Source organism: Stenella coeruleoalba, assembly GCF_951394435.1.
Source record: "Stenella coeruleoalba genome assembly, chromosome: 16".
In the NCBI taxonomy this organism is placed as follows: Eukaryota; Metazoa; Chordata; class Mammalia; order Artiodactyla; family Delphinidae; genus Stenella; species Stenella coeruleoalba.
The window spans coordinates 25,042,334-25,067,390 of NC_137162.1; the positions used below are offsets into that span (position 1 = coordinate 25,042,334).

The following is a 25,057-nucleotide window of genomic DNA, read 5'->3' on the forward strand; positions in this document are numbered from 1 at the left end:
CCCTGGTGGTGCAGTGGTTTAGGGTCTGCCTGCCGATGCAGGGGACGCGGGTTCGAGCCCTGGTCTGGGAAGATCCCACATGCCGCAGAGCAACTAGGCCCGTGAGCCACAACTACTGAGCCTGCGTGTCTGGAAACTGTGCTCTGCAACAAGAGAGGCCGCGATAGTGAGGGGCCCGCGCACCGCAATGAAGAGTGGCCCCCGCTGGCCGCAACTAGAGAAAGCCCTCGCACAGAAACGAAGACCCAACACAGTCAAAAATAAACAAACAAACAAACAAATAAATAAAATGCAGACTCTCACCCTTCTATCTAATTCAGGGGGTCTGGGTAAATCCTAGGAATCTGCATTTGTAGTCAATACCCCACATATCTCTGATTCAGGTAACCCAGGGGCCCTCATTCTCTCAAGAGCTCTGCTGGGCCCTGTATCAGTCACCTATTGCTGCCCCGCCCCCCACAATTTAGCAGCTTAAAACAACAGTAAATGTTTATTATCTCACACAGTTTCTTCGGGCCGGGAATTCAGGAATAGCTTAGGTGCATGGTTTTGAGCTGGGATCTCTTGTGACATTGTAGTCAATGTCATCTAAAGACGACTGGGGCTGGAGGATCCACTGGCAAGATGGCTCACTTACATGGCTTGCAGATTGGTGCTGGCTGTTGGCAGGAGGCCTCAGTTCCTTCCTAAGTGGGCCTCTGCATAGGGCTGCTTAAGTGTCCTTACAACTCAGCAGCTGGCTTTCCACAGTGTGAGTGACCCCAGAGGAAGATCAAGAGGAAGCTGCGATATCTTTTCTAACCTAGTCTTGGAAGGCACACCATCATTTCCAAAATATCCTACTGGCTCCCCAGGTCAGCCCTGTCCAGCGTGGGAGGGAACTATAAGGCGTGAGGAGCCGGAGGCCAGAGTCACCAAGGACCACCTTGGAGGCAGACGGCCACAGACTCCTTTGGGTCCTCAGTTCTGTGAGACAGTGTCAGTGGTGGCAGCTCTTGTTGGGTTAGGATTGGGGTAGAAATTGGAAGTAAGAAAAACAGCTGAGTTGGGGACCCTGGGGAGTGTAACTTGTAAGTGCAGAAGCTTCAAAGTCCACCTCAGAACCAGGCTGCCAGCCCAAGACCTGCTGAGTCCCATCCTGGCTGCTAACTTGCTGTGCAAAGTTGAGCAATATATGGGTCCTCTCTGAGCTCAGCCTCGACCTCAGAAAGTGAGGGGGCTGGACGCAAGGACCTCCGGGTCTCCTGGTTTTACCCCCGGGATCCATTTGGATTGTGGTAGGTGTAGACACTGGTGAGAACACAGTTTTGAGCTTGTGCTGTGCGTTCCTGACCAGTGACCAGGACTAAGTGAGCCCCGCTTGGGCTTCAGACTTGAGAGAGAAGGGCTTCAGAAGGGTCTGAAGGTGCCTGTGTCTCCCCAGGTAAAAACTGTGGTCCTTGGCGTTGAAGGTTCAGGAACGTGTGTTTCTGAAATGTATAATGTTAATGGTTCTGTTATGCTGTGTGGTCCATGTGATTGAACCCCTGTTACCCACTGTCTGTTCGAGCACCTCATAACTTCCCAACACACTTATACACACACACACACCCCTCCAGCCACATTGACCTTACTCTAGCTGGCTTCTTTTATCTCTGGACCTTCGCTCAGTCTTCCCTCCTCCTGGAACATTCTTTCCCCTTCCCTTAGCCTGGCTCATTCCTACCACTTTTCAGGCCTGTCTCCCTCCTGTGTATCCCCATCGTAACTGATCACACCACGGCACAGTGCCAACCCAGACCGTGTCCTCTTGAGGGCAGGGGCCATGTCTGTACTGTTTACCATCACATCTCAGCCCCCAATTCAGCACAGGCACTGGGGAGAGCTGAATGATTAGCGAGTGAGTGAAGGATGCATGCTGACCTTGTTTATGGGGTGGGGGGAGGGTTGAGATGTACCGCCTGTGGAAAGGTCCACACAAAGAAAGGAACATAGCGAAAGAATTAAGAGGCCAGGCACTTTCAGACGGCCAGAGACAGAGAACATGGCACATCCAGTCTCCGCTTTACCACTTACTGGCTGTGTGACCTTGGGCAGGTCGCTCAACTTTTCTGACCTTCAGTTTACCTATCTGTAAAATGGGAGTAACAACAGTACCCAGGTACCCATATCATAAGTTGTTGTGAAGATCAAATAACAGAATAAAAATATAAAGTATCAATACATAGCACAGTGCTTGCACACACCAAGTACTCAATGAATGTGATCTATCATTTATATCATTCTCACCTCCCTTGCAGGAGTGGGTGGAATCATGGAAAATACTGGTAGGAAGTTGCTGAAGAGAGTGGATTGTCTGGGCTCAGTTCTACCAACAGAGCCAAAGCTCAAGAAAAGCAGGCTTTGGGGAACAGTGTCTACCCCGAGAGAGCCAGGCAAGCGCCCCTCTGGCTGGCGTGGCCAGGCCTGTGGTATGGGGCAGTTTTCCAATGGGCTTCTGCATCCTGGGGATTTTCCTCTGCTTCAGAGCATCGATGGTGAACTGGGCTTTTCAGCATCACGCCCTGAACCAGGACTGCCCCTGCCTGCCTCAGAGCCTCCTCCTCTGGCTGGGCCTTTCTGTTGTGTCTCTTCGAGCCCCGGAGGCCCTGTACCCTTGGCTGCCCCTCCCCCACAGATCATCCATCCCTGCTGTGGTCCATGGCCCAGGAAGAGCCTGGCGGGAAGCACTGCCCAGCGTCCCACCGTCCCCTTTCCTGAGGGCAGCCTCCCCTGGCGGGGAGGAGCTGAGGCTGCAACGGTTGAATAGGGCCCTTTATTCCCGGGCTCCCACAGGGATGGGGCTGAGCCACTGCTCACCACGCCCGCCACACCCCACACGGAGTGGGGACAGCCTGGCCCTGACGCTGGACTCTGAGTTAACCACACTCTCTGGCCCCGCTCTGTCTAGGTCCTGGAGGGTGAGTCCATCCCCGCTGCAGCCCTGGTCTGGCGCAGCAGGCCCCAGCGTTTGCGTGGTGAGCCACGTTTGTGTAGTTCCCTCAGGGATACGCATGTGTGAAAATAAGACAGTCTGGAGCAAGGGTGTGTCAACACACACACTCACACTTATCCATTCAGCAGATGTCAAACAGGGGCCATGGCCTTCCAGTCCTTATGCTGGGCCCTAAGGATATCGTAGTAAAGGAGACATCATATAAGATATAAGATCTCATATAAAGAGGTCATTACAAGGGCTTCCCTGGTGGCACAGTGGTTGAGAATCTGCCTGCTAATGCAGGGGACACGGGTTCGAGCCCTGGTCTGGGAGGATCCCACATGCCGCGGAGCAACTAGGCCCGTGAGCCACAACTACTGAGCCTGTGCATCTGGAGCCCGTGCTCCACAGCGAGAAAGGCCACGATAGTGAGAGGCCCGCGCACCGCGATGGAGAGTGGCCCCCGCTTGCCACAACTAGAGAAAGCCCTCGTACAGGAATGAAGACCCAACACAGCAAAAATAAATAAATAAATAAACTCCTACCTCCAACATCTTCTAAAAACAGAGGTCATTACAAATCACAGTGAAATCTGGGAGGGAAACAATCAAGGCCTGGGAGAGGGAGGCATAGTGGTCCGCCAAGGCCTCCCCAATGAGGTGACCCAAAGGATGGAAGGCATTAGCCATGAAAAGGGCATCGGGAACAGTGTCCCAGTAGAGAGGGAGGCATGCACGCAGGCCCCAAGGTGGGAAGGTGCTCACTGAAGCCCAGCACTGGTGCTGGCCTGATGAGATGAGATGGAGAGGGAGGCATGAGTCAGATCCTGCTGGGTCACGGCAAGGAGTTTCGGTTTTCTTCTCAGTGTGCTGGGAAGTCACTGAAAGGTTTAAGGAAAGGTTTCTTTCTTTCTTTCTTTCTTTTTTTTTGGCCACACCTCGCCACTTCTGGGATCTTACTTAGTTCCCCAACCAGGGATCAAACCCATGCCGCTGCCAGTGAAAGCACGGAGTCCTAACCATTGGACCACCAGGAAAGTCCCAGGAAAGCCTTCATTTTAAAAATATTTGGGCTGCTGGGTGGAAAATGGACCAGGAGCGGGGATAGGGGAAGGATTGGAAATCAGACAAATTCAAGGTCACCATACAACTTTATGGACAATGGCCAGACATCAAGTGATTTGTCCTCATCCTTCTCTGTAACAGCAGGCATCTTGCGTCACTTGTCTCCCGTGTGCCCAGCACTGTGTGCTGTGTTTGTCTCAGGTGCTGTTTCTAATCCACATCCCAGCCCTATGATCCCGTTTGCCATATGAGAAGCCTGACGTTCAGGCAGTTTAAAGTGCCCAGGACACAGAGGCTTTAAAGACCTGGGGCCTCTCAGCTCTACAACCCACACTGATCCTGCTTCTGGCAGCTCAACAGTCCTAGATTTCGATTTTTTTGTTTTAACCTTCCTGCCAGTCCAAGAAAAGAGAAACACAGCTGAAAGGTAAAACCAGACTAACGTGATGGCGGTTGGGAAGGCCAGTGCCCTCGGCCTTTGCCACCTGTCCCACCATTAGAGTAGGTATTACATGGGTTTCCCAAGCACCTTCCAGGGTGTGCTCAGCCCTGTCCAAGTTCAGCTCTGAATGAGGCCACAGCCGGTGCCCTAAGGAGCCCCAATGGTACCCAAGTGACGTTTGTCCTCAGCGTGGCCACGTTAAGTACTGTTATATTTAATACAAAGCCTCTTCCTTCCCTGAGGCTAAGGACCACCTTGGAGGTCAACTGTGATGTTCTCGCTCCCTCCCAGAGTCAGACTGGGGCAGCTTTCATTGCCTGCCAACCCACAGTGCCATCATGGCCAACAGCCTTCTCGGAATTGATATCATTGGAAATCCCTAGATGCCGGCTACCTTACAGGCAATTCATAAGACCTGGACTGCCCTAAAGTAAGATCTTATAGCTAATGAAATGTCTCCAGTCTATGTCAGGGATAAGACCAACCCTGAGCATTCTCCAGCACAAGGGAGAACAAGTCAGCAAATTCAGGGGGTTTGTTTCTGTTTCCACTGTTCTTCCCACAGCTAACCTTGTAGGTAACCATTTGTTCCTTGTCTAATTAATGACAGTTAACAAATCGAACATGTGTTCACATTTCACAAAAAAAAGGGTCCTCATTCCGGGGATCTGCATTCACTATGCATTTAAATTTGCTGCCACTTGAATCAAATGATAAAGCACGTATTTTTAAATAAAAGAAAATAAAGGTAAATATCACTAAAATCAATAAATGTGTTAGTGTCCCCTCTCTGCAATAGATATCACACAGTCAGTCTAGAGATTTCACATCCATACCAGCACAAAATGTCGTGAGAATAAGATAGTTACGGAGCTTCAGAGAGCCACCCCCACTTAAAATCTGTGCAGTGAAGGTCTGGGGTGTAGGCAATGCTCCGTTTCTTGGCCTGGGTGCTGGTAACATAGGTGAGTTCAGTCTGTGAAATTCATTGACTTTTACATATGCATATGCACTTTTCTATATGTATATTATATTCCCCGCCCCCCAAAGTGTTTTTTTACAAAATAAAGAAAAAATTGTTCTGGTCCCATAGCTCTGTAAGGCCATTCAAAAAGCCTTCGATTCCATCTGGTTCAGTAAAGATGTATTAAAACTTCTGATACGCCAGGGCTTGATGCTTTATTTCTGGCAGACACCCACATTCATTTATTCATTTATTTATTTATTTATTTATTTATTTATTTATTTTGGCTGCATTGGGTCTTCACTGCTGTGTACAGGTTTTCTCTAGTTGTGGCAAGCGGGGGCTACTCTTCATTGCGGTGCGCAGGCTTCTCATTGCAGTGGCTTCTCTTGTTGCGGAGCACAGGCTCTAGACACGCGAGCTTCAGTAGTTGCAGTGCGTGGGCTCAGGAGTTGTGGCTCTCGGGCTCTAGAGCGCAGGCTCAGTAGTTGTGGTGCACGAGCTTGGTTGCTCCGCGGCATGTGGGATCTCCCCGGACCAGGGCTCGAACCCATGTCCCCTGCATTGGCAGGTGGATTCTTAACCACTGCGCCACCAGGGGAGTCCTGGCAGACACCCGTAAATCCCCCCTGGTCCCACTAAGGATGGGGGAATGAAAGATTTTGTTCCCTTAAGCTTGGCCTGCACTGGGTATGGGAACCTCCAAACCAGAACTTGGGAGATGACTCTTCCTTCCTAGGTGTGCCAGTTCTTATGGTAAGCGTGCTGTGGCTGCAAGAGGGTTAAGGTTTCAATTGATGGCGAAACCCCAGTGGATTTTTGTAAGGCTGTTTCCCTGAGTGTGTGGGACCGGGGACGGGGAGTGCCGGGGGGTGGGGGTGGGAGCCGCACCTGTGTGAGTCATCCCAGAGTGCCCCAAGGTGGGCGGATGGAGTGAGTATTCCTGACTCCACTGTGTCCCTCTCCTCTGTGAACTGGGCAGGTGGAGGAAGAGGTGAAATGGGAGCTGTGTGAGAGACGTGTGCTTAGGGGGCAGGGTTTGAATCGGGAAAGGTTCTGCAGGCTGAAGGGAGTTAGTATCTGGCCTTGGGTGGGGAAGCCAGGTGGAAGGGTATACAAGGAACACCACAGTGCTTGGACCCCATGTGCCCAGTGAGGAGGTGGGCTGGACCAGGTTGTGCCCCCGCCCCCATCCCACCTCACCTACTTGACCTAGAGTTGTCAGCTCATAAGAGATCCCATTTGTTCAACATTTATTATGGGCTGGGCTCTGTGTTAAATGCTTTTACACACCTGTTCATTGACTCCTCTTGATAATCCTTTGAGTTAGGTATTACTGTGCCCATTTTGCAGTTTGAGGAAACTGAGATTCAATAGGTTGTGACTTGCCTCATATCACACAATAGTAAATGGCAGAACTAGATATACTTACTAGTCAGGAGCCTCTTGTGACAAAGACTAGACCCATCTCGATCTGGTTTAAGAAAAAAGAGGAAATTTATTGACTCACATAACTGAAAACGTCAGGGGTAATGGTTTCAGGCATGGCTGGATCTAGGTGACCAAATCATATGTCTCTCTAGCTCTCAGCTTTGCTTTCCTCTCTGGTGACTTCATTCTTATATAGGCTTTCCCCAAATGGTGATGGGAATGTGCAAAGATACTTCCTAGCAAGTTGGGGCTTACAGTTTATGAGTTAGCAGGCCCTGTAGAAAGAGCACTTCTCTTTCTGGTGGTTCCACCAAAAGTCCCCAACTGATTCTCACTGGACCATCTTGGGTCACATGCCCATGGCTGGACTATACTGACTGGTAACTCCAGGAGTCTGGGATAAGATGAGCCCTCCTAAAATCATACAGACTAAGAATGAAGGAGGGATTGTTCCTCAAAAGAAAATTCGGGTACTACAATACAAATGCTGACTGGCAAAACCCGCAAATGCTTACCATGCTAGACTCTAAGCCAGGGCGGGACCTTGGCACGTATTTGGAAGAGAGAGATTCGTGGGAGCCAGAACTCAGGGCATGGAGTCAGGACCCCCTGGGCTGTGGACCTTCCCCATCGGGACCATGTCCTTCCAGAACCTGCATGTGCCTACTGTTTCCAGCCTCAGCGTCTGGGCTTCACCCCCGCCTTCCCCCAGCCCACATGGCCCTTTGTCTTTACTGGTCCGGATCAAGCGCAAGCAAGGCCAGGTGTAGCAGGTGAGGAGCAGGGTTGGGTGGCAGAGTGCAGTCTGGGCCAGGCACAAGGCCACAGGTAGTGGGGATGTCATCTCAGCCACATCAGAGGCTGAAAGCAGGTGAGCCGGTGGCCTGCTGTCCCCAGACTGCATCAGGGCAGAGGTGGCATACTGGCTTCAGGGGCAGCTCTGGAGAGACAAGCAGAGGCCTGCCCCCAAGCCACAGTCAGGAGACAGCTGAACATGGGAAGGCAGCAAAGGCGGACTTTGTTTCTCCATTCTTCTCCTTTCCGCCCATCATGTTACCTTCCCTCAAGGCCTCTGTGCTCTGTCCCCTAACCAGACCCTCCTGTCCAGTGAAAAGCTGATGCTTGTTCATACTCAGGTCTGAATGATTTAACAAGGCTCCCTGTCATTCTCCAGAGAGAAGTTTCTGTATCTTAACCAAAATCTTACATCGAAGAAACTAAATTCTGACTCTATAACCTGAGGCATCAAAGAAGTGGGCTGTGAGGTTGGTTGGTTGTTTTTTGAGGGGGGTATTCTAAGGGCCCAGAGTGTACCCTTCAGGTAGCTGCATGCTCTAAACCATCAAAAGTCCCGGGATGATTCTCACTGGAGCAACTTGGGTCCCTGCCTACTGGCGTTACTCCTGGAGTTGGGTTTTGCTATCAGCTGCTCTGAAATTAATGGGATGAAAATGAAGGAGGAACGTTTGTTTTTGCTTTTCATGGTGAAGGAACAGCCATGAGCAGCTTCATGCATTAGGTTCTCTTGGTCCTCCTACGCCCAAGGCTCTTTATGTCAGAGCGTCTGTCTTCATCAATCTGTCAGCACCACAACAGTCTGAGGCACCCGATCCGGGCAGTCAAACACAGGGTTCGTTTGCTGGACTGACCCACTTCACACAAGGACCCACGCCAGGTTGTAAGCCTGCAGAGAGCTGGGGGAGTAAAAGATTAATTATTCCTTTTTTCTCCCCACAGGCATTGCCTGTGTCATGTCACCCTGTCTTAGTCCTTTCAGGCTGCTGTCACAAAATACCACAGCCTGGGTAGCTTATAAACAACAGAAATGTATTTCTCACAGTTCTGGAGCCTGGAAGTCTGAGATCAGGTTTGCCAGCGTGGTCAGGTGAGGGCGCTCTTCCAGGTTGCCGACTTCTCGCTGTATACTCACGTGTCAGAGGGGCTAGCTCTGTGGGACCCCTTTTATAAGAGCACTAATCCCATTCATGAGAGCCCCACCCTCATGACCTGATTACCTCCCAAAGGCTTTACCTCCTAATTACCATCACAGTGGGCATTAGGGTTTCAACATGAATTTTGAGGGGCACAAACATTCAGCCCATAGCATACATGTCGGTTCGGGTAGGGTGGGGGTGTCCCTCTAGTAACCCTCCCATCTTCTTTCCTTTCATTGCTTTGGGAAATTTGTCTCTTCTCCCCTGGGTGCCACATCAGCCTGCAGAGCCAGAGAGGACCCCTCTCCCCCATTCACTCAGCTTTCAGATCCTCACAGCTTGTCTCTCCCACCTTGGGCTCCAGAGACCCTTGACCCACTCTCTCCAGACAGTGCCCCATCCCTCCCGAGGGAATCAGGCAACACCCACATTCATTACACCCAGCTCCATGCCAGGTATTGCCAGGGCTGAAGGGCATGTAGAAAGTCATCCCTTCCCCTCAGGGTGATTGCAATCCAGTTAGGGATCCAAGACTCTCAGGTGTCTGGTCAGCCCTGTGGACTCTCCCATAACCTCTGTAGTGGGTTGAAGAGTGGCCCCAAAAAGATATGTCCACATCCTAACCCCTGCAACCTGTGAATATGACCTTATTTGGAAAAAGGGTTTTTGCAGATGTAATTAAGTTAAGGATTGTGAACATGAGGTCATCCTGAATTTAGGGTGGGCACCCAACCCAGAGACAGATGTCCTTACAAAAGAAAGGCAGAGGGAGATTTGAGACACAGGCTGGGGGATGGGGTGAGGGGCACGTGAAGGCAGGGGCAGAGCTTGGGGTGATGCTGCTGTAAGCCTAGGAACGCCTAGAGCTGCCGGAAGCTGGAAGAGTCAAGGAAGGATTGTTCCCTAGAGCCTTCAGATGCAGCGTGGCCTGCTGACACTTTGATTTCAGATTTCTGGCCTCAGAACTGGGAGAGAATAAATTTCAGTTGTTTTGAGCCACCAAGTTGGTGGTCATTTGCTATGGCAGCCCTGGGAGCCGGATACACTCCCCTTTCCTTTCTGTCCTCAGATCCAATTAGATGGGCAGGAGCATTGTTCGTGGAGAACAACATGCAGTCTGTGGGCCTCGGGGCCTCCTGTGGTCTCCCTGTACCTTAGGCGAGTCCCTGTGATGCTCCAGGCTCTCTGGGCTGCACTGAAGGGAGAGGGGTGGGAGCATCTGTGTCCTTGGAGGCCAGGGTGGCTGGCGGGGAGCTGGCCTGTGCATCAGGGAACCCTCCTGGGAAGGTGAGAGGGGGCCCTGAGGATGATAGCCCCCTGACAAATTCTCCACGACAGCAGGAGAGGGAGGGCGAGAGTGGGGTGACTGCCAGCGAGCGGTCCAGGAGGCTGGCAGAGGAGGGCAAGGCAGGCATTCAAGGAAGGCTTCATGGAGGAGGCCTGAGGATATGGAAAGTGAGCCTTAAGACGGGGAGGGATCTGGGTCAGTAGGCCCAAGCGTTCTTAGAAAAAAAACCAAACTCCTTTCTGTGGCTTGTAAGACTGCTACATGGCCTCCTTTCCACCTTCCAGCTTGGCTCTGTGGTTGCCTCTGGCTGAGCCCTCTTGCGCCAGAGCTTTGAGTGGCTGGCTTTTCTCCTCCTCAGAGACTCCACTGAAATCAGAGACTTCCCTGACCACTAGCTGAATTCCCCCACCCCCCAGGCACACCCCTTCCCATTACCTTGTTATATTCTCTTTACAGAGGTGGGGGGAGACATATGTGTGTAACCACACTATTTACTAGATATGAACATTGTATACTGTATCCCTTCCATACACATCCCCTCCCCAGTTAGAAAGTAAACACCTTGAGGGCAGGGCCCCTCATCTGTCTTGTCCACAGCAGTGTTCTTAACACTGGAGCAGGCCCTCCATCAAGACAGTGATGGATGGATGGATGGATGGATGGATGGCATTCCAGGTGGCAAAAAAAGCCAGGAAGAGAGAGTTATATGAGGACGTATACATGCTGTGAATTTTGAAGAGGAGAGGCTGCTAAGAATAGATCAGCCTGGAGAGACCAAAAGAGGTCAGCCCTCTCCTATTTCCCCTGTAGCCAGTGCCCTCTATTGCCCCGTACAGTGGGTACTTGCCCATTTGTCAGAACATGTGCCTGTCTCCTGGAGGTTGCTACAGGCTCTTCATGGCTAGGGTGGGCGCTCCCTAGGTAGGTGGGCTCTTCCTGTGCCCCTGGCCCCTGACTCCTGCTTAAGGAATCCCCCATGGGTACCACATTTTACAAGGAGGAACCTGGGGTCGTGGCTGGCCTAGGGGGTTAACTGTTCTCAGAAGTTTCTGTCTTTTCTTTAACCACTTCTCCCTACCAGTGAGAAGGAGCCATGTCCTCACCTCTCACCTTCTTGAAATAATTCATTCTCTGGAAGCAAATGCCAACTACTAAGACCCCTCAAGTGCCACTAAGATGCTTCATTAAGTGCCTGGTATCCTGCGTAGGAGGGAGAAACACCTCTGCCACTCAAGCGTGGGGACCTTCCCGAGTCAGTGCCCCACCTATGTGTCCTGGCCCAGAGTGGACACTCATGGTGAGAAGGTTAGGCCAGATTGGGGTGTGGGGCAGAGCCGGCCTCCCCCAGGTGATGCCCTCCCGCTTCTGAGGGTAGGTAACCCGCTGATCCCACTGGGCTGGCACCTGCTCAGCCAGGGCAGGGATGGGGGTGGGGCAGGAAGGGCCCTTTAAAGGACAGGGAGGTTTGCTGTTTCGGGGAGCTCTTTCTCCCCAAGTCCACTAGACACTGGGTCACCTCTCCTTCCCTGCTTTGTTGGTCCATTGGTCCTTTCAGTCTCATTCCCCCGTTCACTCTCATGCATTCACTCAGTCATTCATTCACTTGTATCTGGTTGGCAGAGACCTCGGGGGGCTGTGTGCATCTCACTCACCCTGGCATGTCCCGTCCTCCACGATTATTGCTTGCTTCATTCTCAGTCAGCCCTCGAGGCACTTGCTCCCCAGACCTCAGCCCAGCACCTGGCATGGAGGAGATGTTAATCATACTCCCATCACACCCACAAGAAAATCCAAAGTGGTTCTCATGGCCTTACGTGATCTGAGCCCAAAGAACTCTCTCCCTCTCACTATCTGAGCTCCAAAACCACAGGTTGAAATCCCAGCTCAGCCATTTAATAGCTGTGTGACTTTGGACAAGTCCTTCAACCTCTCTGAGCCACCAACTCCTCCTGGGCAAAGTGGGGACAATAAAAGCACTTGCTTTAAAGTTGTGGTGAGGATACAGCCAGAGAACCCAATGGAAAGCTCTTAGCCTGTGCCTGGCAGGAGGAAACACTTAGCTACTGTTACCTGTTGTCTCAGTCTTCCTCTGCCGCTCTCAATAACCCCACCGCCAAATGCATCTTAGGACTCCCCAAGGGAACAGCCACGGAGGCCCGGCCCTTCAGTCTCCAGGTGAGAATGCAGAGGCCCCATGGAGGGTCACCCAGCCAGCCTGTGGCCAAGGCAGGACTTGAACCCAGGACTCCAGCCAAGGACCCTGCTGGTCCCACCCTCTTAGCCCAGCCCAGAATGGCAGCAAGAGGACCCTCCACTTAATGCTCAGACCCCGTCAGGCTCCACAGCTCTCTTCTCTGCTCTCAGGAACGAGTTAATCCTGAGGTTTGTCTCTTGCCCCGTGTGTCATCTTCCTTATGATGCTTATCATATTTCTGGGGCTGCATGTACATGGCTTTGAAGGCTCTGGCAGGAGTCTCGCCTGGCCTTGCCGTGAACGGGCTGAATTACATTTACAAGACGCCTTTAATGCCCTGTGGTCCCGGCTTCCTTCATGGGGTTGTTCCTCCTCCCTTTTCTCTCTCTCCCTTTTAATATGGTCACCGGTTTGGCTTGCAGAATGCGGTTGGGATCCCTAAGAGAGAAGTCAAGACCATAGAATCCCTTCCAGATCTTCCCTGCCTCCCCCTCCCCCTGCCCTGCTCCCAGCAGCCTCTGTGCCAAAAGGACCCAAGGAAAGAAAACGTTGCTCCTGCCAGGATTTCAGCGCGGAGGAGAGAAGCCCTGCTGGGATTCCAAAAACTCAACTGGCAAATGGCTCGTACAGAAATTCTCCTCTGACTTCGTACCTGAGCAACAGACCCACGAGCCTTGTGGAGGAGATGGGAGGTGTCCAGCCTGGAGGCATGGCGGCCTCACCTGCAGAGGGTGGGCTTGAGGGGCAGGGCGGAGGTCCCGTGCCAACTGGGTGAGGAGCCCTCTCACCTCTCTCCCCATCTCCCCACCCCAGCCCTCCCTTCAAAGCTTCTGCACCTCTGGAGGCCTTAGTCGTTCCTTAACTATTTGTTTTTTGCTAGTTCTGTCTCTGCAACTGGATCAAGTCCTATCTGGTATATCTATATCTGTATCTGTGTCAATATCTATATCTGTATCTGTTTCTATATATCTCATGACTATCAAACCCAGTCGAGAGGTTTGGCCAGCCTTGAGATGGGGGTCTGGGAGGGGTGACCTAGTTTGTCTCCCCATCTCTCTGCTTGCTTTTTTGTCCTCTGACGGGATGAGAAAGGGCAGGAGTGCTCTTTTGGGGAGTGGATAAGTCACATTTTCCTCCTTTGAAAGAAACACAGGGCAGAGCCAGGTCTGGGGTCCACCACCCCACCCCCCGATCCCAGTCCCTCCAAGCAAGTCCTCCAGGTTCTTGTGAGATACAGCTTAGCTGCTGGCGTCACTGGGTCTGGGCAGCCCCCAGATCCTGACAGCTACCTGGCTCAGGTGGAAGGCCCAGAACCCCACCCCAGGGCCGCCTGTCATTTCGTTAGTCCAGAGAGTGGGTGTCCTCCCACCATGTGTTTATTTCACACACCGTCCCCTTGGCTGCGCACACGTGCTCCTGTGGCCCGCGGGCAGTAGAGCAATAGGCAACCGAAAAAGGGTAGGAGGCGAAGAGGCCAAGAATACCAAACCTGTGACATCTTCCCCAGAGGAAAGGTGGCTGTCTCCCATGTCTTTTTTTTTTTTTGGCCTTGTTGGGTCTTCATTGCTATGCGCGAGCTTTCTCTAGTTGCGGCGAGCGGGGGCTACTCTTCGTTGCGGTGCACAGGCTTCTCATTGTGGTGCTTCTCTTGTTGCAGAGCACAGGCTCTAGGCCCGTGGGCTTCAGTAGTTGTGGCACACGGGCTCAGTAGTTGTGGTGCATGGGCTTAGCTGCTCCGTGGCATGTGGGGTCTTCCCGGATCAGGGCTCGAACCCGTGTCCCCTGCATTGGCAGGCGCTTCTTAACCACTGCGCCACCAGGGAAGTCCCTCCCATGTCTTGATAAATCATGTTTTATCTCCTTTCAAAAGGAACATGTGGAAGAGCCCATTTCTCTTTGATGACACTGTCCAGTCTGTGCAGTGTCATCCCTCTGCCGGGGACACATCCCCTCTACTAGGCTTGGGTGAGAAAGGGAGGAAGGAGAGTTTGACGGAGCATCTGGGAGAGGGAGGGAGGGAGATGCACGGACCAGCAAGTGCCTATTGGGCATCTGCTGTATGCAAAGCCTGTGCCGAGTGCAGCGAGAGTTGCCAAGGGGAAGAAGCAGCTGCAGGAGGGGCCTCTGGTTCACACTGAGTGCAGGGGGATGAGAGACACAAAGGTGCAACAAGTCGCACACAACTTGATGAGTTAGATGCTCCATGGTCTGGCTGGAACAGGACTGGTGACCAGTACCTGTGGTGACGGGGAAGTCAGGGATGGCTGTAGCAGCTGCTTCCAGGGCCCCCCAGGTCCCCTTTCCATTCTCCTCTACCTGCCAAAGCCTGCTTACAGGAAAACCGGGGGCTTTGTTCTAGCCACGGGAGCGTACTCGGCCAGAAGCTCCCAAGAAGCAGTGCTCTCAGAAGCTCAGAAACAAGCAGGGAGTGGGTGATAAATACCCCAGCCTCCTCGCCCTTGGCTGGGATACCTCTGCAGTCTGTTCTACATGATCCCCCGAGTTCCTCAACAGAAATGAGCTGCCGCCACCCACCGTAAAGGACACTTCCACGCCTGCCCTGCCTTACTTCCCCACTCCTACTGGTACTTCCCAGATCACTTCCCAAATAAACCACTTGCACTCACCTCAACAACCTAAACCAAGGCAATGCTTAGTACTCCACTTGGACCTCGATAGAAGAAGCTTAAGTAGATTAACGTGCAGTCTGCATATTTGTTCACTTGCAATGGGACTCATCTCATTTAGGACTCCACTAATGCAAGTGATGAAAATCCATCTCCAACAACTTTCAATTAAAAAAATTTGTATTATTTTATATACGTGGAAAGTACCAGGTAGACCCTGGGTTCAGAGGAACAACTACATCCAGCTGCTCAAATGATGTCAAAGGAATCTGCCCTTCATCATCTCTCAGCTCTGCTTTTCAATCATTCAAGAAGCATTTATTGAAGGAATTCCCTGGTGGTCCAGTGGTTAGGGCTCTGCGCTTTCACTGCCGAGGGCGCGGGCTCAATCTGTGGTCAGGGAACTAAGTTCCCACAAGCTGAATGGGGCAGCCAAAAAAAAAAAAAAAAAAGACGGAAGAAGAAGAGAGAAGAAACATTTATTGAGCACCTACTCTGTGCCAGGCTCAGATTCTTTCTCTTGGCTGATTTCCTTCTTAGGCAATAAGAAAGATGGTCACTAGGAGCTTCAGGCTTTCATCCTGCCAGCTCAGCAGCTGTAGGAGAAAACCGTGGGAGGAAGAGGACACCCGCAGAAGCCTCAGGGCTGACCCTCACTGGCCCACATTGGGTCCCCTGCCCATCTCTGAGCCCATCGCTGTGACTCTGGGTGGCTATGCTGGATCGCACGCATACCATTGTTGCCAGGGGGTGTGGTTGGCCCCATTTGAACCCACAAGGGAATGGATGAGGGAGGCTCTCCAGAGGGCAATGGGTGGTCTTGGACAATAGATGCCTGTTATAGCTGTGAGGTGAGTGCCTCACCACGTGCTGTGCTCCGTGGGCCCTACGATGAGACAGACAGGCTTCTGGTGGGAGGGGCTCACAAATGTTTGTAATACACGTCAGAATGTGTTGAGTGTCTTAGGAATGGACGAAATGTGTGGGTGTTCTGGAAAGAGCGTGATTACCCCCAGCTCGGCAGTCAAGCTTCTGAAAAGGAGGCATTGGCCTAGACACTGGTAGCCACTGGGCACAGAGACCTGAGCTGTGTTAGGCACTGAGTGTCAGACCAAGGAGTTCAGATTCTGAATGTATCCAGCTGTGAAAGGACTGTGCTTTCATCTGTTTGTTATAATTGAATCTGGCTGGTTCAGAAGAGCCTCCTGGGAAGGTCTGGGGGCTGGCATTTTCCGTAAGCCTTGCCCATACCTGTAGAGGGGCACACCAGCCCAGCTGCAGGGGCCCATACGGCTGGAGGCCAGCCAGGCTGGGGCAGCCATGCTCCCTTGTATTGGCCTGAGCCTGCCCTGGAAATAGCCACCCAACTTAACTAAGAATAGGAATTCCTACCAGGCTGGCGGGAATGAATGCCGATGTCTCAAGGAGGGATGGGCCTGGAAACAACACAGGGGTGGGGTGGGCCAGCCTTTATATTTATTTGTGAGGTCACTTGAGAGATGCATCTGCATCAGGGCATGGATTCTGTCTTTAGACCCAGACAAGGTGATTTGGCCAAGATGGCAGCCTCCGGGGCTCCTCGTCTGCCCCAGAAGTCCTGGGCCCTCAGCCTGGGGCACCTCCTAACCCCCCGGGGAGAGGTGACCACTCCTCTCTTGTTTCCTTGGCAACAGGCAGAGGTGGTGGTGTTTGGTGGCCAGCTAAGATGCTGAGAAGCCGAGGGAGAGGGAATGAGAGGATAGCGTCCCAGGTCCCTGTGGCAGCTTTACCCAGAGTCACCCAGCTCACGAGCATCTCTCTTCCAGGCAAAATCCTCTTCCGGAGAAGCCACATCCGGGACGTAGCTGTGAAGCGGCTGAAGCCCATCGATGAGTACTGCCGGGTAAGAGTGTGTCTGGGGCAGGGGAGGGGGTGGTCCATCTGCCAGAGAGTCTATCCATCTGTGAAGGAAGGTTGTCTATACAAAACCCTCTGCTGTGGTCTAGCAGATGCATCCTGAGGCCTGGCATCTCCTGGCCAGAAGTGTGGGTGTCCCTCGGGGAGGGGTCACCCCGTGACTAGGCCGCCTCTGGGGCATGAGGACCGCCAGGGTCACAGCTGAAGCCTCTGTTCCTTTCATGATGGGTCCGTGTTTACAAAACACTCCTTTAAATCACTTCCACCAGCTTGGGAGTTCTGTGAAGGGGCCGCTGCTGAAGGGATTCTGTGTGTGGCATTTTGCTGGATACAGGAGAACTCTTCTTTGAATTCCCTTTGGGACATTTTTGGAATCAGTCCTGAGTTCAGTAGCATCCAAAATGCATATTTGTTTATTCACAGAAGTCTTGATAGATACAAATATTCGTGTATACATCTTTATAGATGCAAATGCTCACCACACACACACACACACACACGCGCGCGCGCGCGCGCGCGCGCGCACACGCAGGCACGTGCACGTACATGCATTAGAACAGTCAACGCCGAAGAGCAGACTGGCAGCAACTGCAAGGTCATGAAGCAGAGCCTGTTTGTCTTTCCACTTTGTCTGGAGCCTGGGACCCCCTGGGGCCCCTGCAGTGAGGATGAGAGGCTCCCACTTTAGTGGCCTTGGCACATGGCCTCCAGATGGCCAGACCGCCTGGGTTTGAAACCCTGCTGGCTTTGTGAACTTGGGCAAGTTACTGAACTTCCCGGAGCCTCAGTTTCCACATCCGTACAACAGGAAGGAGAGTAGTACCTCCTCAGAGGGTGGTCATGAGGATGCAGTGACCTGACAGGCATAAGGCAGCAGCACATAGTGTCTGCACAGAGGAAACATTCAGTGGACACTAGCTTTTTGTTATTATTATTACAAGGCGTAAACAATTTAATGTTACCACTGGGCACCACTGGCTTTAATGGAGATGGAATTTCCTAGTTACGTGAAAACTACTGTGGAGTCTGACTCAAGAATCTTGAGGAGAAGGAAGTGGGGGATGTTTTGTTGTGAGTGCTGGTATTAGACTGAGAAGAGCTGGGGTCAAATCCCAGCACTCCACCAACTAGCTGTGTGACCTCGGCAAGTTGCTTTACCTCTCTGAGCCCCAGTTTCCTGATCTGTAAAACGAGGGTAAAAATAACTGTCTCACAGCGTTCATGCAAGGGGTTGAGCAGGAGAATATATGTCACAGTGTCTGTAACTTCTGAAATGTTCTGTCCCTACATGGAGTTATTACCGTAAGGTTCCTTTCTGAACAAATATTTTATAATTTGGAATCATTATGCCTGTCAATAACATGTTTAAATAAGAACCAAGTTGCTCAATTTCGTAACTGGTGTTCCCAAGACTATGGGGAGACAAGCACTCCCAAATACTCTTCATTAACCCAAGTTTGAATTTCATGGCTATGCAGATCATACTTGGTCACGATTTCTGCCTTAATGTAAAAGGATGCCCCGATGATGAATTTCCTGAAGGCAGAAGCTTCTCTTCTTCAGATCAATATTCATTTTTCTCTTTAAAGGGCATTTGCCGTTTCTGGTTAAATTGATGACTGCAGCCTGAGCTTTTATTTCTTTTTATTCCTTTCCCAAGCAGTTATTAAACAAATTGGCAGAGCTAATGGGGGAGGGGCAAAGGGCAGGGGGGAGCCTCTTGCAGCTGGGATTCATGGTTCACATCAGCCTTGACCTCCCTGAGCTGCTGGAGCCCAAGGCATCTGCAGTTGGACTCTGTGGAAATGCCGTCTTCTGGGTCGTCTGGAGCAGGAAACCGATAACATCTTATCTCCTGGGATCAGGCTTTGAACAAGACCCTTGATTCGGGATGAGGGCTCCGGAGCCCCCGTGGTGCTCCTGGTGGCTGGGGAGCCATTTAAGTGGGGTCTGCAAGAGGAGGGGCCTCCTAACCTGATTAGCACAAATGAGAACTACTCAGAGACAGGCAACAAGGAGCAATGTCATGGGTTCACCAAGCAGCCAGACGGCTTGCAGGCAGTAATTTACTCTGAGAATGGCAGAGGGGGCAGGGCAGTACAGAAGTGAGCTTTAATTCTGCTGAACTAGAAAGCTGGGATCTGTGGTCTAATTGTCTGAGACCTTGGAGTAACCTTGGAATGGTCATTAGGGATAAGTTCAGCTGCAGTCCACGGTCACTGCCGCCCAGCATTGCACTTCACAGCCCTGCTGCCCACTAGTCCAGTCTGTACCACTCAGGATCCAACCTTTCACTCAGCATCACTGCCCCCCACAGCCAACTTCATGGTCAGGGCCACGTGCAGTCCACTCCATGGCCAGCCATACCTGTCCTCGGACTGCTTGGAACCTCTGGAGTTTTGTTTCCAGCACCCTGCCCATGCAGCTCTGCTTGGGGGCCAGAATCTTCCTTGGACCTGCTGGACAGGTATGGGCTCCGAGTCTGGGATTTGCTGGGGATTCAAATGCACCCAAAATTGTGAAACCGGCTTTGTGCACGGAGTGGCAGCTCCTCTGCCGGGACTCAGATATAGAAAGTCTGACTGTGCAGCGGACCCTCCCAGACTTCAGGGTCCCCGCCCTCGCCGGCCAGCCAGTCCCGCCGCCTGATGGCAGCTTCGCAGCCCAGATCTCAGGGTTAATTTTAAACATATACGGAGCAGATTGGATGAGCGTCACGGAAAGTTTACCAAGCGCCAGCCAGGAGATTGTTTTATGTGGCTCCTGAGGGCCAGTGTCTATCAAGAAGGGTTCCAAACGCTTTTCTGTAACTCCATAAATTAATTTAATGGTCAACATGGTTATGCGGTTAATGTTTAATGGTTCTGTGGTCTCAACAATTTGAAGACTTTCATCTCACTAACGAGTGTGAGCTATACTTTAGGGGCTCGGACAAACAATCTACCCCATAAATGACTCCATCTACCCCATTCCTGCGTGTGAAATACATGTTTGCAGTGTTTGTCTATGGGATAAAATAAATATCCAGGGGTAGGGGGCAGTGCGAAAGAGCGTTTGAGAATAATCAGCGTACCCTCCGCCATGTAACAACGTTTATACAAGTCTCCATTTCCTGGTGGGTGCAGCTAGAATTTTTTTGTTACCCAAAAAGCCGAGCCGCTTCTATTATTCTGCTGTCCACGAGAGGCTTGCTTTCAGAACCAAAGGCTCTCTTTGTAGGTGGGATGAGAGGTTGGCTGGAGTTAGACTGGGGGAGGGACTCCAAGCCTAACAAGGATGTCAGCCCTGAAGGGGTAAGGATCTCCCCTCCCCACCCTCTGCATCTCCCAGACTCATTAATTTTTAGCCCCACTTCCCATATTCGAAAACTTTGGCTATTACTTCGTGGAGGTTCTTAGCCCCAGCCGCTCTCCCTCCCACCATGGGAGTTTTCCACCATAGCCCATCGTTGTCTCTCACCTTAATAAAGAAAAAGGTTCATGTTGCAAGAAAAACAGACTCCTTTAAGAAGCACCAGGGGGGCTTCCCTGGTGGCGCAGTGGTTGAGAGTCTGCCTGCCGATGCAGGGGACGCGGATTCGTGCCCCGGTCCGGGAGGATCCCACATGCCGCGGAGCGGCTGGGCCCGTGAGCCATGGCCGCTGAGCCTGCGCGTCCGGAGCCTGTGCTCCGCAACGGGAGAGGCCACAACAGTGAGAGGCCCGCGTACCACAAAAAAGAAAGAAAAAAAACAGAAGCACCAGGGCTCCCTGGCATGCTCAGTCCTAGACATGGGGAGAGTGACTTTGTTCTTGTGCCCCTTATTCTAAGGCAGGCCTGGGCCACATGTGTTGCTAATGGGGGAGACTGAGGCAGAGAGCCAAGACGGATGCGTTCAGGCCTCCTGAGTGGTCTGGTGCTCTGAGGAAACCCAGGTGGCAGAATCTCTCCATCTCCTCTGGTCCAGACAGACCCAGGAAGAAAGCACTTCCAGCCTGGGATAAAGCTGATTGTGTCCATTTTCTACTTAAAGGCCTTCAGAGGAGCCTCATCGGCTCCACAAGAACCTCTGACCGGCTGAGCCGGGCCATCTGTGGGGTTGTTCCATGGGCTGCTTCAGCCTCAGCTTCCGCCCTGCAGCCCCGTCTGCAGAAGTGCAGCCACGCCCAGCTAGCCAGACTCCCTTAGACTTCCACCCCTTGGCCTGTGCTAATCCCTTTCCTGGGGATGTATTTGGCTCCCACGATGCCCCTCCCAGAAGCCTTCCACCTCCCTGGAGGAAGCTGGCCACCCCTGCTGTCCAGAATACTCCGTGCACGCCTCCACGCTGCACACTTACCCTCCATAGGAGGGTAATTTCTGTGTGTTCATCTTCTCCAGACCAAGAGCTCCTGGAGGCCCCATCTGTTACCTTTGTGTCTTCACTAACAAGCAGGAAGCCTGGTCCCATGCGGGAGGCCAGGCAGTATCTGACGACACAATGCAAAGATCGCACACAAGCAGAGGAAACCTCCAAGGAGGGTGACCTGTCCCCAAGGCCCCAATTACTAGGCTCCCTTGTGAAATGCCTTAAACTGCAATTGCGAATTGAGCACTGTTTCCATTACAAAAGAATTCGCTTCTTAGATCCTTCAAAAAGAGAACTCGTGTGTTTGACATACTCTGATTTATAAAACTTCGGTGAGCCCCCAGCTTCCGAGATGCTGATCTAAGAGGAACAGTCCGGAGCAGGTTAGAAGCAGCCCCGGGGGTGAGAGTGGAGGCCAAATGGGTAGGACTTCAGCCCCCTCAGCCCATTCACTCCCCACCACATCCCCCTACCCCACCCAGAGTCGCTGGGCTTTTACTCTAAGATTCTCATTGATTAGAAACCAAAATGATGCTGCTAAAAATAGGACAATGTTTGATCCTGTGGAAAGAGCAGGACACCCCCAGTTGCTTTGACAAATGCAGAACTTTGCTTTTTGTCCTGGGATAGACATAACCCAGCGTGGTGGGCTTCGTGGAGAGAGATCATTTCGAAGCAGAGGGTCTGAGCACAGTCTGCCTGGGGCCCCCTCCCATGCCACTGCTGTACTTGCAAAGACCGGGCTGGTGATAGATTGGACACTGAATTCACTGATAGTGGTGCTGTTTGCAGTCCTGGAGCCATTGACTGTTAGAGCTGGAAGAAACTTCAGAATGTCTCTGGCCTGGATTTGCCTAGCTGTGTTCCATGGGCTGTCAATAGGAATTGTTTGGAAAACCAGCTCCACAGTCAGAGACTTGTGGGTAATGCTGGAGGAAGTACAGAGTTGCAGATCAGACAGAGCATAGGCTCTGGACTCAGACACCTCATTCAAAATCTCGCCACTTATTAGCTGTATGGCCTTGAGAAATGATTTAACCTCTCTGTGCTTTCGTTTCTTCTTCTGTTAAACTGGAATCATAGTCATACTCATCTCTTAGAGTTAATGTGATGATTAAATGAGTCAAATTCCCAGGATGTCGTCATTATTAATAAGTACTGGCCTGAACACAGCTCTGTAGGTTTCTTGCCTGCAGGACTTCTCAGAGCCTTTGCTGTGCTAATGAACATGATGCCCACCAAGACCAAGATGGGGATCTACAAGGCACCGTTTCACATGTGCCCACAGAACTGATTTTATCTCATCAAACAGGTGTTCTATGAGATACGGTTTGAGATTCTGAAGCTAGTCTATTTTATCCTAGAAGAAACAACAACCAGAGAGGTGAAGTGGCTGCCCAAGGTCATGGAGCAAGTATATAACGGCAGAATTGGACCTACTGTAGAACTGAAGTCTCCTGACTCCCATTCTTTCTAGTATACCTCACTGCTTTCACCCAAAGGATAATGATAATGAAGACAATAGTGTAACTAAATTTTACTGTTTACTCAGTGCCAGGCACTGTGCTAGGCTCCTCATATTCATGATCTCATTGAATCTCCTAAAAGATAGGCGCCATGTGAGATCTATCGTACTGAGCTCAGAGAGGGCAAGCAAGGCATTCAGCATCACACAGCCTGTTAACGGTAGACCTAGGACTCAAACTCCCATCTGCCTAGCCCTGACTTAACCACCCCATGGCATACATCCTGAATGTCCAGTGGCAGAGTTTTAGGCCTGAGCCGGCGGTGGTGGCCCTGAAGATGCCCATGTGTTGGTCACTACCTGCTCCTCCAAGAATAGCTAGGTTTGGGGGTTCCCCGGCTCTGCCTGCCATTGCCAGCCCAGGCCGTGGGGACTGACTGCTCAGCACCCGGCTCTCCTGCCAAATGATTTTGGCCAGAGCTGGATCTGGCGGCAGCGCTGATGGAAGCTGCCCTGAGCCAAGAGCCTCTTGTCAGCCTGAAATCAGGACGAGCCCTCAACGCGGCTCCCCTCGGGGCTCCCTGTTAAATAAAGATGCCGCAGCGGTTCGCCCAAAAGGCCTCTTTGTCTGAGGCCCTTCCAGCCCACGCGTCCTCTGCCCCCGGAATGCCGGTCTCTGTCGGCATGAAGAGCCCCTGTGTTCACTGCTGCTGCGGGCGGGGGGAGATGGCCAGCAGCTCTGCGCCTAAGTGGGAGGGCGCCTGCCCCGCTCCCCCCCTCCCCGACCGCCGCCTTCTGCTGGTCAGGGAGGTCACCCTGGCAGCGACTCTGCACACAGCTTGGGCCCCTGGTAACACTTCCCTCCTGCCTCCTGCCCATCCCGGCCCATTAGTGCTCCCTCCTGGCACCCTCCTGCTTCCTGCCAGCAGCCCTTGCTGTCTGCACATGCCTGAGCTCCGCTTCTCTCTGTCTCTCTCTGTATGTCTCTCCCTCTCCCTCTCAGTCTCCCTGTCCCTCTCCATCTCTCTGTATATCTGCCTGTTTCTCTCTTTGTCTCTATCTCTCTCTGCTTCTATCTCTCTGTCTCTGTCTCTCTCACTCCATCTCTCTCTCTCTCTCTTTCCATCTCTCTTTGTCTCTGCCTCTCTCTCCCTCCATCTGTGACTCTGTCTCTCTCTGTCTTTCTCTCCCTCCATCTCTTTGTCTCTGTCTCTCTCTTTCTCTCTTCTTCCTCACTTTTTCTTTCCTTCTGCCCTTCTCTCCTGGGGGAGAAAACAGCACATACCATGTGCGTTAAATGAAAACTTGAACACTCTGGGGGCAAGTTCCACCCAGCCTGCGTCGAGCACAGGGCTTCACTCTGCCACTTTAGTCGTGGCTTCGCCCCCCAGGAGCCTCAGCGTCCCCACCATAAATGGGAGCAATGATGGGTGCGTCCAGGACAGAATTGGACGGCACATCATCAGATGTGCACTTGTGAGGGCAGGGGCTGTGTCTGGCTCATGCCTGTACCACCAGGGCACACACTGAAAGCTCCATGCTTGTTGGATGGTTGGAGAGTCCGGGAGCCGAAGATAGTGCCTGACACGTGGTATTTGCTCATTGAATGTTAATTTCCTTTCTTTTTTTTTAATCGCTCTCCTGGTCATGGGGATGGGATCTGTTGGAGACCCTTGGAAAGCCACAGGCTCTGGAAGGAACAGCAGGGAGTTACACAGTGTGTCTTACCTGCTAAGGTCAGGTCTTGTCCCATCTTGCCCAGGTGTGGGTTTGGCTTCGGGAAGGGCCGTCGTGCTCAATGCCACACTTAACTTGTTACCTGAGCAACTCAGAGAAGCAAGTGATCACTGCCCGCTTCCTCAACACTGTACTTCTGTCAATGCAACCCACGACCACATGTGCTTTTTTTGCCGCATTATCATGTCCCACCACTACTGGACAGGGGTTCTGCACACCAAACTCATTCATTCATTCATGTTTAACAAATACTTACTGAGTGCCAGGCACTCTTCTAGGGTCTGGGGGCATAGCAGTCAACAGAACAGACTAAAGTCTCTGCCCGCATGGAGCTTACCTTCTAGCAGCGTCTTTCCCACCTGTGTGCAGGCCACGTGGCCTCCCTGACCCCTCTGTCTCCTCAGTAACACGGGGATGAGATCTGCCCTCACAAGGACCATCGTGAGGCTCCCGGTGGCCACACTCATGGAGGCCCAGCATGGTTGGCACAGGGGAGCTGCCAGGCCGGGTCACTGCACCTGAAGCAGCCCTGGTGCAGGGGGCCTGGAGAGGCACATGCTCGAGACGGGCTCCCGTCTGACCACCGCCCCGGAGCCTCCTTATCAGCAGTTCCTCCTCACACTTCCGTAGCCCAGGGTTTGCCTCTTCCTTCTCCTGGCTCTAGCCCAGCGTTCCCTTGGCCCCGTTCCCCAGCCCTGCTTTGACGGTGACCTCCCCTGCCTGTCTGTACTAA

The 25,057-nt window shown here is 52.2% G+C and overlaps 1 protein-coding gene across 5 annotated transcripts in view; it reads left to right on the forward strand.

Moving 5' to 3' along the window:
• SH3PXD2A (SH3 and PX domains 2A) overlaps positions 1 to 25,057 on the forward strand; it is a 243,186-nt gene that overhangs the window by 103,402 nt on the left and 114,727 nt on the right. For all 5 annotated transcript variants that reach the window (XM_079901013.1, XM_079901014.1, XM_079901010.1 and 2 more), the window contains one exon: positions 16,706 to 16,782. In XM_079901013.1, coding sequence (XP_079757139.1) covers positions 16,706 to 16,782 — 77 coding nt within the window. The remainder of the gene's footprint in view (positions 1 to 16,705; positions 16,783 to 25,057) is intronic.